At 45.4% G+C, this 12,803-nt stretch overlaps 1 protein-coding gene across 1 annotated transcript; it reads left to right on the plus strand.

Moving 5' to 3' along the window:
* The first annotated feature begins 1,875 nt into the window (after positions 1-1,875).
* LOC123142974 (protein Rf1, mitochondrial) lies at positions 1,876-11,374 on the plus strand. The gene is made up of 3 exons (XM_044561712.1): positions 1,876-2,171; positions 2,269-3,961; positions 10,489-11,374. Exons 2-3 carry the CDS (start codon positions 2,331-2,333, stop codon positions 11,003-11,005), a joined length of 2,148 nt encoding a protein of 715 aa, XP_044417647.1. The 5' UTR covers positions 1,876-2,171; positions 2,269-2,330; the 3' UTR covers positions 11,006-11,374.
* The last annotated feature ends 1,429 nt before the right edge of the window (positions 11,375-12,803 follow it).

Below are 12,803 nucleotides of genomic sequence, written 5' to 3' on the forward strand. Positions count from 1 at the left end.
GTCGCACCATGCGGAAAATAGAATTTTCTCAACTGTGTGGGCAGAAAAATAAGTGGGCTGGCTTCGCTGGGCCACAAAGCGCGGGCCACGTACGAAATTCTGGAAAAGCCTATTTTTTCTAGCAGACGAACGCATAATAATTTAGTATCACCTTGGATAGAATTTTTTTTCGGCGGTGAATGGATAAAAATGTTAGCAAAACACACCTTGCTATATATATATATATATATATATATATATATATATATATATATATATATATATATATATATATATATTGCACATTCCTTATTTTCTCAGGTTCTCCCCAGCAATTTTTCCTTCTCAAAAGTAAAAAAGATAGCTGAATCTACAAGGTTGCAATATTAAGTCCTTGAGTTACTATGTTTATATTTAATACACTTGTCTATTAGTCAGAACAAATATACAGTGATTGCGCTAATTCACTACATCTATGAGGCCTCTGCTAGCAAAATTGCCTTGCTTTTAACTCAAGCATCTCCAATGAAGCATCTTATTATTTAATGGAAAATTGTGAAGATTGAAGTGCACATCAGATTTTTTCATCATATGAACATCAATTTTGGAATAGAATTTATCTTAGACTATTATACACTAATATAGCTTCATGTTCTATCTTGTAATGTAATATTTTCTATTATACACTATTATACACTAATATAGCTTCATGCTTCATATAGCACCACCACCGCCCCTGACGGACATGCCGCTCAGGGGTGCTCCTGTTGCACTCGCATCGACCAAACGACCGGCTCCAGTCGGATGCACACCAACGGCTCCAAGCTCACCAAATCGCTGCCCGCTTTAGATCCACCGCACCACCACTAATCAAGTGCTCCCAACATCAGACTTGACTCCAAGACAATACTTCTAACAAAGTAATGACACCAAAGGTGCCACCTTACACACGGTTTTCACCGGGAGATAAGAACTTGAAGTAGGGAGAGGTGTCGCATCTCCTCGATGACGCCTCTAACAAGGAAAAATCACACCCCGAAGGCATCATTCACCACCAACCTAGACCGAAGTCGAGTATGACTTTCGTCAGGGAGCCAAGCACCTATGTCGGGGGTGACGTCTCCAACACACCACCACCAGCCTAGACCGAAGTCGAGCATGACTTTCGTCAGGGAGCCGAGCACCTATGTCGGGGGTGACGTCTCCAACACACCACCACCAAAACGGAGTACCAGACGCCACTTGCCGCACCACACAAGAACTAGCCGAAGCACCACCGGCGCGCAATCCCGGAGCTATCCCGAAGGCCCTGCCCAGACCACGCCATCGCGGCCCACCATCCAGTTAGGGAGCCACCACACAACCCGACTGTAGACAGTTACCGACCGTACCGCCTCCGAGCCTCCACCCACCGGAGCGAGCCCGTGCCCACCAGCTTCACCCTCGAACAGCGACGCGGGTGTCCGCGTCGTCCCTGGGCTCCACAATGCACTAACCACGCCCAGCACCTTCACATCACAGTGAGGGCGCCCATGCAGCAGCTGCTGGATAGGTGGCCGACCATCAGCTCCATCTCGCCCCCATGGGCGCGCAGACTGCCGAGCTCGAGATTTCCTCGACGAGCCAAGGAGCAGCCCTACACGACGCACCACACCAGCAGGAGAAAGTGCCCCTGCCGCCGCCTTCCTTGGGGTCGGACTGGGTTTGCCGACGGCCGCCCTCCGGCGGCGACGAGACTGGAGGGGGGAAGTGGAGAAATGGTTGCGGGGCTAGGGTTTCTGCCTCGTGTCGACAAGCACAGTCATAATAAGAAGAGAATTCCCAGCATATATAGCTAGAAAAGAAACGTTGTCTGAGGCTCATGACTCACATAGTATATGGTGTGAGGCTTTTTCTTTGAGTTAGTTATTACTCCTAGTTCACGATACAGACGTGCGAAGCCACTTCTTCAGAGAGCCGAGGTCTCGTCTCAGGCCAGCGCCGGCGGCGGCGGCGGCAGCGGCGGAAATACGGAAGTGGCGGCGGGCGTTGAGGCCCTCACCGGCGTCGTGGACGTAGCGCGCGGCGACAGAGGTTGGTCTCGTCTTCATCGGCGTCAGGGCCGCCACAGACCTCGCCCCCCCTCAACGCTGTGGCCGTGTCGACCAGCTCGCCGGCAGCCAGATCTCCTGTACAGCAGCTGCATCTAAACGGTGAGCATCCTGGCAGTAAACGGCGCTGGCGACCATGGAGCAAGCTCCTTCTTGCTCTGCTTTCCTTCCTTCTAACCCCAGGTTCATTCATGCCCAGGCTGCGCCGCTGCGGTAGGTCGTGAGCGGCAGCGAGGAATTCTTCAGGCACATCTTGGAGCTATGAGCCGCCGCCTTGTCCCCGTCGACAGACGCATCTTGGAGCAGAACATCAAGGCTCGGTACCACGCCGGAGACATTGGCACCCAGGATGCACTCCACCTGTTTGACGAATTGCTCCAGTGTGCTGGGTCCTCCTCGATCCGTGCCATCAACTATCTCGTTACTACTGTCGGCCGTGATTGCCCTGCGCTCGGCGTCTCCCTCTTCAACCGCGTCGCAAGTGCCAATGTGGCACCAAACAGTATCACGTACACCATCCTCGTCGACTGCTGCTGCCGTGCTGGCCGCTTGGACCTCGGTTTCGCTGCCATGGGCCACATCATCAAGATGGGATTTGCAGCAGATGCTATCGTCACTTTCAGCCACCTACTCAATGCCATCTGTGCGGAGAAGAAGACCAGCTATGCAATGGACATCGTACTCCGAATAATGCCCATGTTTAACTGTGTTCCGAACATTTTCTCCTACAGCATTCTTTTCAAGGGTCTCTGCAACGAGAAGAGAAGCCAAGAGGCTCTCGAGCTGATTCAGGTGATGGTTGAGCATGGAGGTAGCTGCCAACCTAATGTGGTGTCCTATAGCACCGTAATTGATGGCTTGTTGAAAGAGGGTTTGGTGGGCAAGGCTTACAGTCTATTCTGTGAAATGCTACAGAGGGGAATTTCGCCAAATGCTGTGACCTGTAGTTCAATCATCTCTGGCATGTGCAAGGCTCAATCAATGGACAAGTCTGAGGAGGTTCTTCAACAGATGCTTGATAGACGAATTCTGCCAGATGTTACCACATATAATAGTCTGATACATGGATATTATTCATCAGGAAGGTGCAAAGAAGTTGATCGGATTTTCCAGGAAATGTCTAGAAATGGTGTTCAACCAAATATTGTAACTTACAATATACAGATGGATTATCTTTGCAAGAGCGGAAGGTGCGCAGAAGCTAGGAAAATATTTGATTCTATGATCGGTCTGGGCCAAAAACCAGATGTTACTACCTACAGTATTCTGCTTCATGGGTCTGCCATGGAAAAATCTTTTCATGAGATGCATTGTCTCATTGATTTGATGGTGGGAAATGGTATCTCACCAGATCATCATGTCTACAACATACTCATATCTGCATATGCTAAAGAAGAAACGGTTGGTGAGGTAATGCATATATTTACAAAAATGCGGCAGCAAGGACTGAACCCTAATGTAGCAAACTATGGAGCGGCAGTAAACTTGCTTTCCAAGATTGGCCGAATGGATGATGCTATGTCCCAATTCAATCAAATGATAACTGAAGGGTTAGCTCCTGATATCATAGTTTTCACCCCCCTTATTAGTGGTTTCTGTTCTTGTGGCAAATGGGAGAAGGTTGATGAACTATTTTCTGAGATGTTGGATCGCGGCATATGTCCCAACACAGTGTTCTTCAACACAATTATGGACCGCCTTTGCAAAAATGAAAGGGTTATGGAAGCCCAAGATCTCTTCGACCTGATGGTACACATGGGTGTGAAGCCTGATGTGTGTACTTATAGCACACTGATAGGTGGATACTTGTTCGTTGGTAAGATGGATGAAGTGAGCAAGTTACTTGACAATATGGTCTCAATTGGCATGGAACCAGATGTTATCACCTATAACATACTGATGCACCTCATATACCTCATATATATCCATCTTGTCTGTTATGTCCCATGGACATATCTCATTTGAATGTTCGCATAAGCAAAAAAGAGATCCGCATAGCATGATTGTGTAACCAATCTCCATTCATGCTTGTCTTTCCACAATTTTCGTTTGCCCCTGTGTCTACATAAAATAAACTTAAGGCATATACTGCAACAACAATTAGGCTTAGGTATGGGAGGCAATAGGAAAATCAATACTTGATGTCAAAGATGGTCAATAAGCAAGATGAAGCAAGCAAGAGAGAGAAACCAACGCTTGGTGTCAAAGGTGCATGTCACCTATGAATATGCTGTTGGGTTGGGCAATCTAATGTTCATCTTTATTGGTACATATACGATTGATGTTTCATAAGATAGAAAAAATATATTTGAAAACATTTCTCAAAAATTGAACTTAGGATATATGTTGAATGAATTAAGATTAGTAGGATGTAGGAACCACATTTTCTCCACATCCCACGCCAATTTGACATTCATTCATTTTTAGGTCAAGAAACATGTTCGCTGCAGTAAATCCTTTAGAAAAGATTAAATTGTTCATGCAGATCAATTATGGATACTAAACTTACCTCTTCTTTTCATGTAAAAAGAGCAAGTGAGATATAGTCTATTTTAACTGGTGAAAATATTTATCCCTTTGCTTGCCTTACATGGACAAGGCATCTTTGTTCCCTTACAAACATGTTCGATAGGTTTTGCAAATCATTTAGGTTTCAACATATTTCATGTTTCAAACGATTTCACTTTTTAGGTTTCTTCTTGCCTTCTAGAAATTTACTGGTTCATAATTTTTCCATGGTTTGGAGCGTTGTGATGTTTAAATTTCTTTCAGGTGGTGATTCAAATCGAGGTATTTCAGATCCAAGAACCCAAATCAACAATTGACCTACGTTTTTACTCATTTTCATGCCGAAAACACGAAGGAAAGGGAAAATGGGATCATTGTGGCATCAATATGTTTGGATATGTTCCATGATCACCATAATCATGAACACACACATTATCTATTTTTTGGATCTTCGAAATATAAACAAACATGTATTTTCTTAGGGAAACAAACATGTATTATTAGTTTAAAACAACATACACTAGCTAAATACCCGTGCGTTGCTACATGATGAAACAATATCTAGGTGGCATTTGACTAATTGTCCTCAGCTACGATGGTGTCAACTGTGCTATGACGACATTGGGGGCTACCAGCTCCAACCCGGAGAAAGGTGGCGAGATGAGGAGTTGAGGTATGGTTTTAGATCTGATCCTCAACAGTTGTCGTCCGTCCAAGCCACCAGCTCCAACCCTTGGGCTCCGTCGCACGCCGACAGCGGATAGGGATGCTAGTGCGTCATGTTGCCTGCTCATTGATGGATAATAAGTGTGGCCGCGACACCTAGCACAAACGTCGATGCATGCAGCCGGGACGTCACACATACTCGTCGTGGGGTGTCATGTTTGTGTCAGTGGTTGTTGACCGTCCAAACCTTGAATTTATAGGAAAAGGCTAAATCAAACCTTGAACTCCCAATTCTTGAAATCAGCACACCAAACTCACTGACCCCGCTCTATTTTGAACCTTGAGAGGATCTAGCGGGTATTCGCTGAATTGGGCCGGCCCATTAGTGCAGTCTCTCGCCTTGGTCTGGTTTTTCTTTTCTTTTTGTTTGGTTTTTTTCCTTCGTTATACTTTGTTTTTCACTGGTTTTATCTGGTTTTTCTTTCTTCGTTATACTTTTGGTTTCTTTTCTGGATTTTCTTCATATTGTCTTCTTTTTCGATTCTCTTTTGTTTCTTTACCGGTAACCAGTTTTCTTTTTTACACATGTCTAATTATTCTCAGTACTCAATGTAAATTTTCAGCGCAAATATTTTTTGATATGCTTTCGACATATTTCAGATACGTTATTTACAATTTTTTTAACTACATGTTTTCAAACAAATTGAATACATGGTAATCTTTTTCCAAATACACGTTTTACATTTCTTAACAACAGTAAATATTTTATACAACTACATGAACATTTTTTTTACATTGTTGAACATTTTTAAAACTGTATACACTTTTTTCAAATACATGTCATGTATATTCTTTTAAGGGCATGCCACATTTATTTACATCATGCAAACTTTTTTTACATTGTATACACTTCTTTTTGAAAATGTCACAAGCACACTTTTTTGAAACACATGAACATTCTTGAAATGTTACATTTCTTGAATGAACAAAACATTTGTTTGAATCACATGAATACTATTTACATTGTACATACATTTTTTCAAAATACCACGTACTTTTTTCTGAACTCGTTATATTTTTTTAGATGGCACAACATTTCTGTACGCATTTGTTCAGGTTTCAAATTTTGTTCCCATTTTTTGAATTTTAAAAAAGTGTCTGCACTTTAAAATTTTGTTCTGGTTTCAACAAAAAATATGTTTCAAAAAGTGCTTGCTTTTTCAAAATTGATTGTTAAGTATTCAGAATTTCGAAAACGTGCTCACACTTTATAAAATGTTCGGACATTTCCAAATTTGTTTACGTTTTCAATATTTGTTTGCCCCAAAAAAGTGTTTCTGAAGTTTGACGGTTCGATGTTTTCGAAAAGACAAATAATTTATGAAATTCCAAAAACATTATTTGTGACACAATTTTTGAAAATCGGAAGAAAAAAATCATATCATGTGAAAAACTGTTGGAATTCTGAACATTTTTTTGAAAAATTTGCTTTTTTAAATCACAGACAGTTAAAAAAATGTGAAATGAATTAAAAAATTCCAAACTTAAAAAAACGCAAAAGGAAATTGAATTTGTGCCAAAAATAGAAAACATGAACATTTTCAACTTCTGAACAATTTTAAAAATGTGCAAACATTTTTTAAACCTCACAAATTCTTGTTGTGGTATAGTGGGTCAGCCCAAATTTTCGTCTATCAGAGTAGCAGGTTATCCTGGTTGGGATTGTAGTATTCCCTATGTGCCAAGTAGGTCTAGGGTGTAAAATAGACCGGGATTACAAGTTCAAAGTGCCAATTTCCGGGATTTAAAATTCAGGGTTTGGTTTATCTTTCGTCTACAACTTGAAGCTTTGTTTTGGACTTTTTACTTAAATGTCCCTTACGAAGTGGTAACAAATTACCATCACGTATTGTTTTCTTTAAAATAATATACTCCAATTACATTTTGTACCCACACCCCCCACGATTGTGCATTGACCGGTCACTAGGCGGTCTCTACTCTTTAATACTCCTTTCATTCCATAATATAGTGCGCACGCATTTTTTGATCTTTAATACTCCCTTCACTAGGCGGGGCTTCTCCGTTCCCCTTTTGCTAGCCTCTCAGGCTGGCGTAGGACGCCTGGGCATGCGGAGGTGCTGGGTTCACATGGGGCCCAGCGTCCGGGGCGGCGGCAGGGCTTCTCCGTTCCCCTTTTGCTCGCCTCTCAGGCTGGCGTAGGACGCCTGGGCATGCGGAGGTGCTGGGCTCACATGGGGCCCAGCGGCCGAGGAGGCGGTGTGGCCCTCTGGTGGCGGTGCTTCGGCGCTCTGGGAGCCCGCAGGCGGTGCGGCGACTGTGGGTGGCGTCTTTCTTAGGCTGTGCCATATGGTACGGTCCGGCTAGATCTGGCCGATCTAGTGTCGGTGGCCTGTAGTGCGATGGAGGCTGCATGCGGTCCTGGGCTCGTGGGTGACCCGCTCTGCAGTGGCCAGCGGCTGGTGGTGCCAATGGCGTGTCGGTGGCGATGGTAGATGTGTGCTGGGAGGTTGAGGGCGCGGATTGCGCCTGGTTCTGCTGTGTTTGGCCTGGCCGGTTCTCACAGCGGTGCGGGCGGCGGAAGGCAAGGGCTGCGGGCAGCAACCTCTATCGTGGCCACTTCGGCTGGTGGAGGGGGCGGTGCAGCGCCAGTGGTGTGAATTCTCGCCAGTGGTGGGAGCCGTAGTGCTTGTGGGCAGAGCCCGTGGCTCGGATGCTGGCCAGTTATCATGGTCGTGAGGGCGGCGTGATGGCTGGCAATCGGCGACCGGTGGTGGGGGTATGGCAGTGCCCGTAGCATGTTTCAGATTTGGATCGTGCAGGCTGGGATGAAAACCCTGTCCCCATTGGGCAGGGCGTCAGTGACGGCGCCCATCGCCCCCTTCTTGAAGGCACCGTCGCAGTTGGTCAATCCTCTCCGAGACACTCCGGGTGAAATCCGGGATCACTTTGATCGGACGGTGGCGGCGCTTCGATGTCGTGCCCTTCCTGAAGACACCGATTTGCAAACCTCGACTCGTCGATGTTCTGTTGTGTCCTTGTTTATTTATCTGAAGTGGTGCTTTGTTACTTATCGTTCGTTTGCTTCGTGGTATAGCTGATCTTTAGCATCTTTGTATCCAGTCTAGTGGTGGTCACGAGTGCTAGCGCGAGAGCCTTTTTTTGTCTTACTAAAAAAAGAAACAGCGGGCTCCGATATGTTTTTATTCAACAAAAGGCCACTTCTTCAGGGGGAAGAGGGCCAGTGGCGGCGGCGGAAGTACAGAGTGGTGCCGGTCGTCCTCACCGGCGTCGGGGACGCAGCGCGCGGCGACGGAAGGCCGTATTCTCGTCAGGGCCGCCGCAGCCAGCACCGAGCGCGGAGATCTCGTCCTCAACGCTGCGGCCGTGTCGACCAGCTCGCCGGCGGCCAGATCTCCTGTACAGCGCATTTACCTACTGCAGCAGCTGCAACTCGAAGGTGAGCATCCTGGCATCTCGTCCATCTTGCTCTGCTTTCCTTCCTTCTAACCCCAGGTTCATGCCCAGGCTGCGCCGGTGGTGAGCGGCGGCGGCGCCATCCTATCCCCTCGAGGGATTCTTCCGGCCAGGTGGAGCTATGAGCCGCCGCTTTGTCCCCGTCGGCAGACGCATCTTAGAGCAGAACATCAAGGCTCGGTACCACGCCGGAGACATTGGCACCGAGGACGCACTCCACCTGTTTGACGAATTGCTCCAGGTTGCTGGGCGCTCCTCGATCCATGCCATCAACTGCCTCCTCACCGTTGTCTGCCGTGATTGCCCTGCGCTCGGCGTCTCCCTCTTCAACCGCGTCGCAAGGTCCAAGGTGGCGCCCAGCAGTATCACCTATGCCATTCTGGTCGACTGCTGCTGCCGCGCTGGCCGCCTGGACCTTGGACACACTGCCATGGGACACATCATCAAGACGGGATTTGCAGCAGAAGCCATCGTCAATTTCAACCACCTACTCAAGGCCATCTGTGCAGAGAACAAGACCAGCTATGCAATGGACATCGTACTCCGAATAATGCCCATGTTTAACTGTGTACCCAACATTTTCTCCTACAGCATTCTTTTCAAGGGTCTCTGCAACGAGAAGAGGAGTCAAGAGGCTCTCGAGCTGATTAACATGATGGTTGAGGATGGAGGTAGCTGCCGACCTGATGTGGTGACCTATAACACCGTGATTGATGGCTTGTTGAAAGAGGGTGAGGTAGGCAAGGCTTACAGCCTATTTTGTGAAATGCTGCGTCAGGGGGTATCGCCGGATGCTGTGACCTGTAGTTCAATCATCTCTGGCATGTGCAAGCTTCATGCAATGGACAAGGCTGAGGAGGTTCTTCAACAGATGCTTGATAGAAGAATTCTGCCAAATGTTGCCACATATAATAGTCTGATACATGGATATTATTTATTAGGACAGTGCGAAGAGGTGGATCGGATTTTCAAGGAAATGTCTAGAAATGGTGTTCAACCAAATGTTGTAACTTACAATATACAGATGGATTATCTTTGCAAGAGCGGAAGATGCGCAGAAGCTAGGAAGATTTTTGATTCTATGATCAGTTTGGGCCAAAAACCGAATGTTTATACCTACAGCGTTCTACTGCATGGGTATGCTATGGAAAAATCTTTTCATGATATGCATTGTCTCATTGATTTGATGGTAGAAAATGGTATTGCACCAGATCATCATGTCTACAACATACTCATATCTGCATATGCTAAAGAAGAAATGGTTGGTGTGGTAATGCATATATTTACGAAAATGCGGCAGCAAGGATTGAACCCTGATGCAGTGAGCTACGGAGCAGTAATAGACTTACTTTGCAGCATGGGCCGAATGGATGATGCTATGTCCCAATACAATCAAATGATAACTGAAGGATTACTCCCTGGTATCATAGTTTTCACCCCCCTTATTAGTGGTTTCTGTTCTTGTGGCAAATGGGAGAAGGTTGATGAACTATTTTCTGAGATGTTGGATCGCGGCATTTGTCCCAACAGTGTTCTTCAACACAATTATGGACCGCCTTTGCAAAAATGAAAGGGTTATGGAAGCCCAAGATCTCTTCGACCTGATGGTACACATGGGTGTGAAGCCTGATGTGTGTAATTATAACACACTGATAGGTGGATACTTGTTCGATGGTAAGATGGATGAAGTGAGGAAGTTACTTGACAATATGGTCTCTATTGGCTTGAAACCAGATGTTATCACATATACCATACTGATTGATGGTTACTCTAAGAATGGAAGGATAGATGATGCATTGGTTGTTTCCAGGGAAATGTTGGCCGGGAACGTTAAGCCTTGTGTTATCACTTTGAATATTATGATTGGTGCATTGCTTAAAGGTGGCAGGAAGGAAGAGGCTAAAGATTTGTTTGATGGTATCTGGGCCAAAGGATTAGTGCCCACCGTTGTTACATATAGCTTAATGATACAAAAACTTATAGAAGAAGGTTCTCTACAAGAGTCGGATGATCTATTCCTTTCTATGGAGAAGAATGGATGTGCTGCCGACTCCCATATGCTAAATGCTATAGTTAGAAGCTTACTTCGGAAAGGGGAGGTGCCCAGGGCTGGGACTTATCTGTCTAAAATTGATGAGAGGAGGTTCACCCTTGAAGCTTCCACAGCTAGCTTGTTGGCTGCAGTTGCGTCAGGGGGGAAAGGCCAGGAATATAAGGAGTTACTCCCCGAAAAATACCACTATTTTCTGGAACAGGGCACTGATTGAAACCTTTTCTAGAGATTTTGCCTAGATGCTCTGGAGTGCTAATTGAGCGATGAACTTCTCTTTGTAGGTTACTTCTTCCAACCTTTTCCTTTTTTAGTACGTCTGAAATGTAATAATCGTTGGAGAAACTGTAGCAAAATTTCTGACTGTCAACCTTTTCTAGAGATTTTTTAGTACTTCTTCCAACAAGCTAGTAGTAAGCTTTCTGACTGTCACCATTTTGTTGATCCACTATGTGTGTTTCATACATATGGATGGCTACTACTTCAAGGGAGTTGCACATTTGGCCTCAGCTAAGCTGCAATTTTTAATTAGTTTTGTCAGTCCTGGATTTGTCCTAATAAGTTATCCTTGGCACCTTTTGCCTTACTTTTCTGCTGTACTGATGGTCATATGCTAGATATTCAGCCCTTCATAACTTGGGTAAACTTTGGAGTAAAGCTATGGCAAGTTGGCAACCATTGCACTCCATTAGACTTCGAGAACGACCACAATCAATGCATGGTAGGTTAAACTTGTCAGAACTATTTATACTCCTAACTGATAAGGAGAAAGAATAAGCTGTAGTATGTATCCGAATGAGCTATCAGATGACGAAATCCGGAGTAGGGCAGTCTCCGAATAAGCTGAGTGCTGTCTCCGCAGTCGTGAGAGCGGGTAAGCTTCCAAGGATGCAGAGGTCTTTATACAGTTCAATCCATAATTGCTCAAGGTTGACGATGGAACCCATCAAATTCGGAACCCTTGGGGAGATTGACCACCAGGTCAACCAAGCCGAGCAGGGCACCATTCTTCTTCCAGTAATAATCTGCAATCACAATTCCAGATAGATAAAGAGTGAAGATTGTGTGTGCCTGGTTCATAGAGAGAAGATGCAATGGCTTTCATGCACTCCCCATTTGTATCTTTAGTGGCCTCTTGATCATCGCTAAGATCAATATTCAGCTTCCACAAACTCTGTAGCTTGCCAAAATCTTGAAGAAAATTGAATTGGCTGATTAAAGCCTCTGACTAGTTTCTACGTCACTAGTGCTTGCATCCTGCCAATTCCTCCTTCAGGAAATGTAACAAACTCGCCGACTAATAGATGCACCAAATTTTCTAGATTAACTACAGATGATGGTAAACTAGTTGCCCCTGTGAGATCTCTAAGCAAGATAGATGTCCTGTTTCTTCTGGAGCTCACATATTCCTGTCCAAGAGAGGTTTGGGTACCTCAAATGGAATAACCTACCAATATTTACTATCTAGATAGATGATTGTCTTCCAAACTATGGAAGGTCAAGAGAATCTGGGAGGTGTTTAGCATACGGCCACATTGTGACTTTGTGCCTTCAAATCTTTTTCTTGGGCCGATCAAGCACCGTTTCTTACACCCACGCAGGCACACAGCACAGCTTCGTCCATGCATCACACTAGAGCATGTCCGCACACTGCGTTGTTGTGCCCTTCACATACATGGAGGCACACGCCGTGTAGCCCGAGCAACTCTCTAACCATGGCACACATAGGACGTTAACAAAGGTAGGAGAGCACACGAGTGACTTCTATGTTTATGATGAAACAGAGTGTCAGCAAACACAGGAGTTTTGTCCACATTCATGATGAAAACAGTGTCAGCGATTAGCAAACACAGGAGTTTTGCTGTCAATGCATGTATACCCTGAATTCCCGGTGCTTCCCAAGCCCCATAATAGACCGGTCGCTGGACCAGGTTCTCTTTGCGCTCTACCACGACAGCCGCACCGATGGCTCTGTTGTCGGCTGCGATGTATAGCAACATTGCTTCTAAGGAGCT

Source organism: Triticum aestivum, chromosome 6D (assembly GCF_018294505.1).
Source record: "Triticum aestivum cultivar Chinese Spring chromosome 6D, IWGSC CS RefSeq v2.1, whole genome shotgun sequence".
In the NCBI taxonomy this organism is placed as follows: domain Eukaryota; kingdom Viridiplantae; phylum Streptophyta; class Magnoliopsida; order Poales; family Poaceae; genus Triticum; species Triticum aestivum.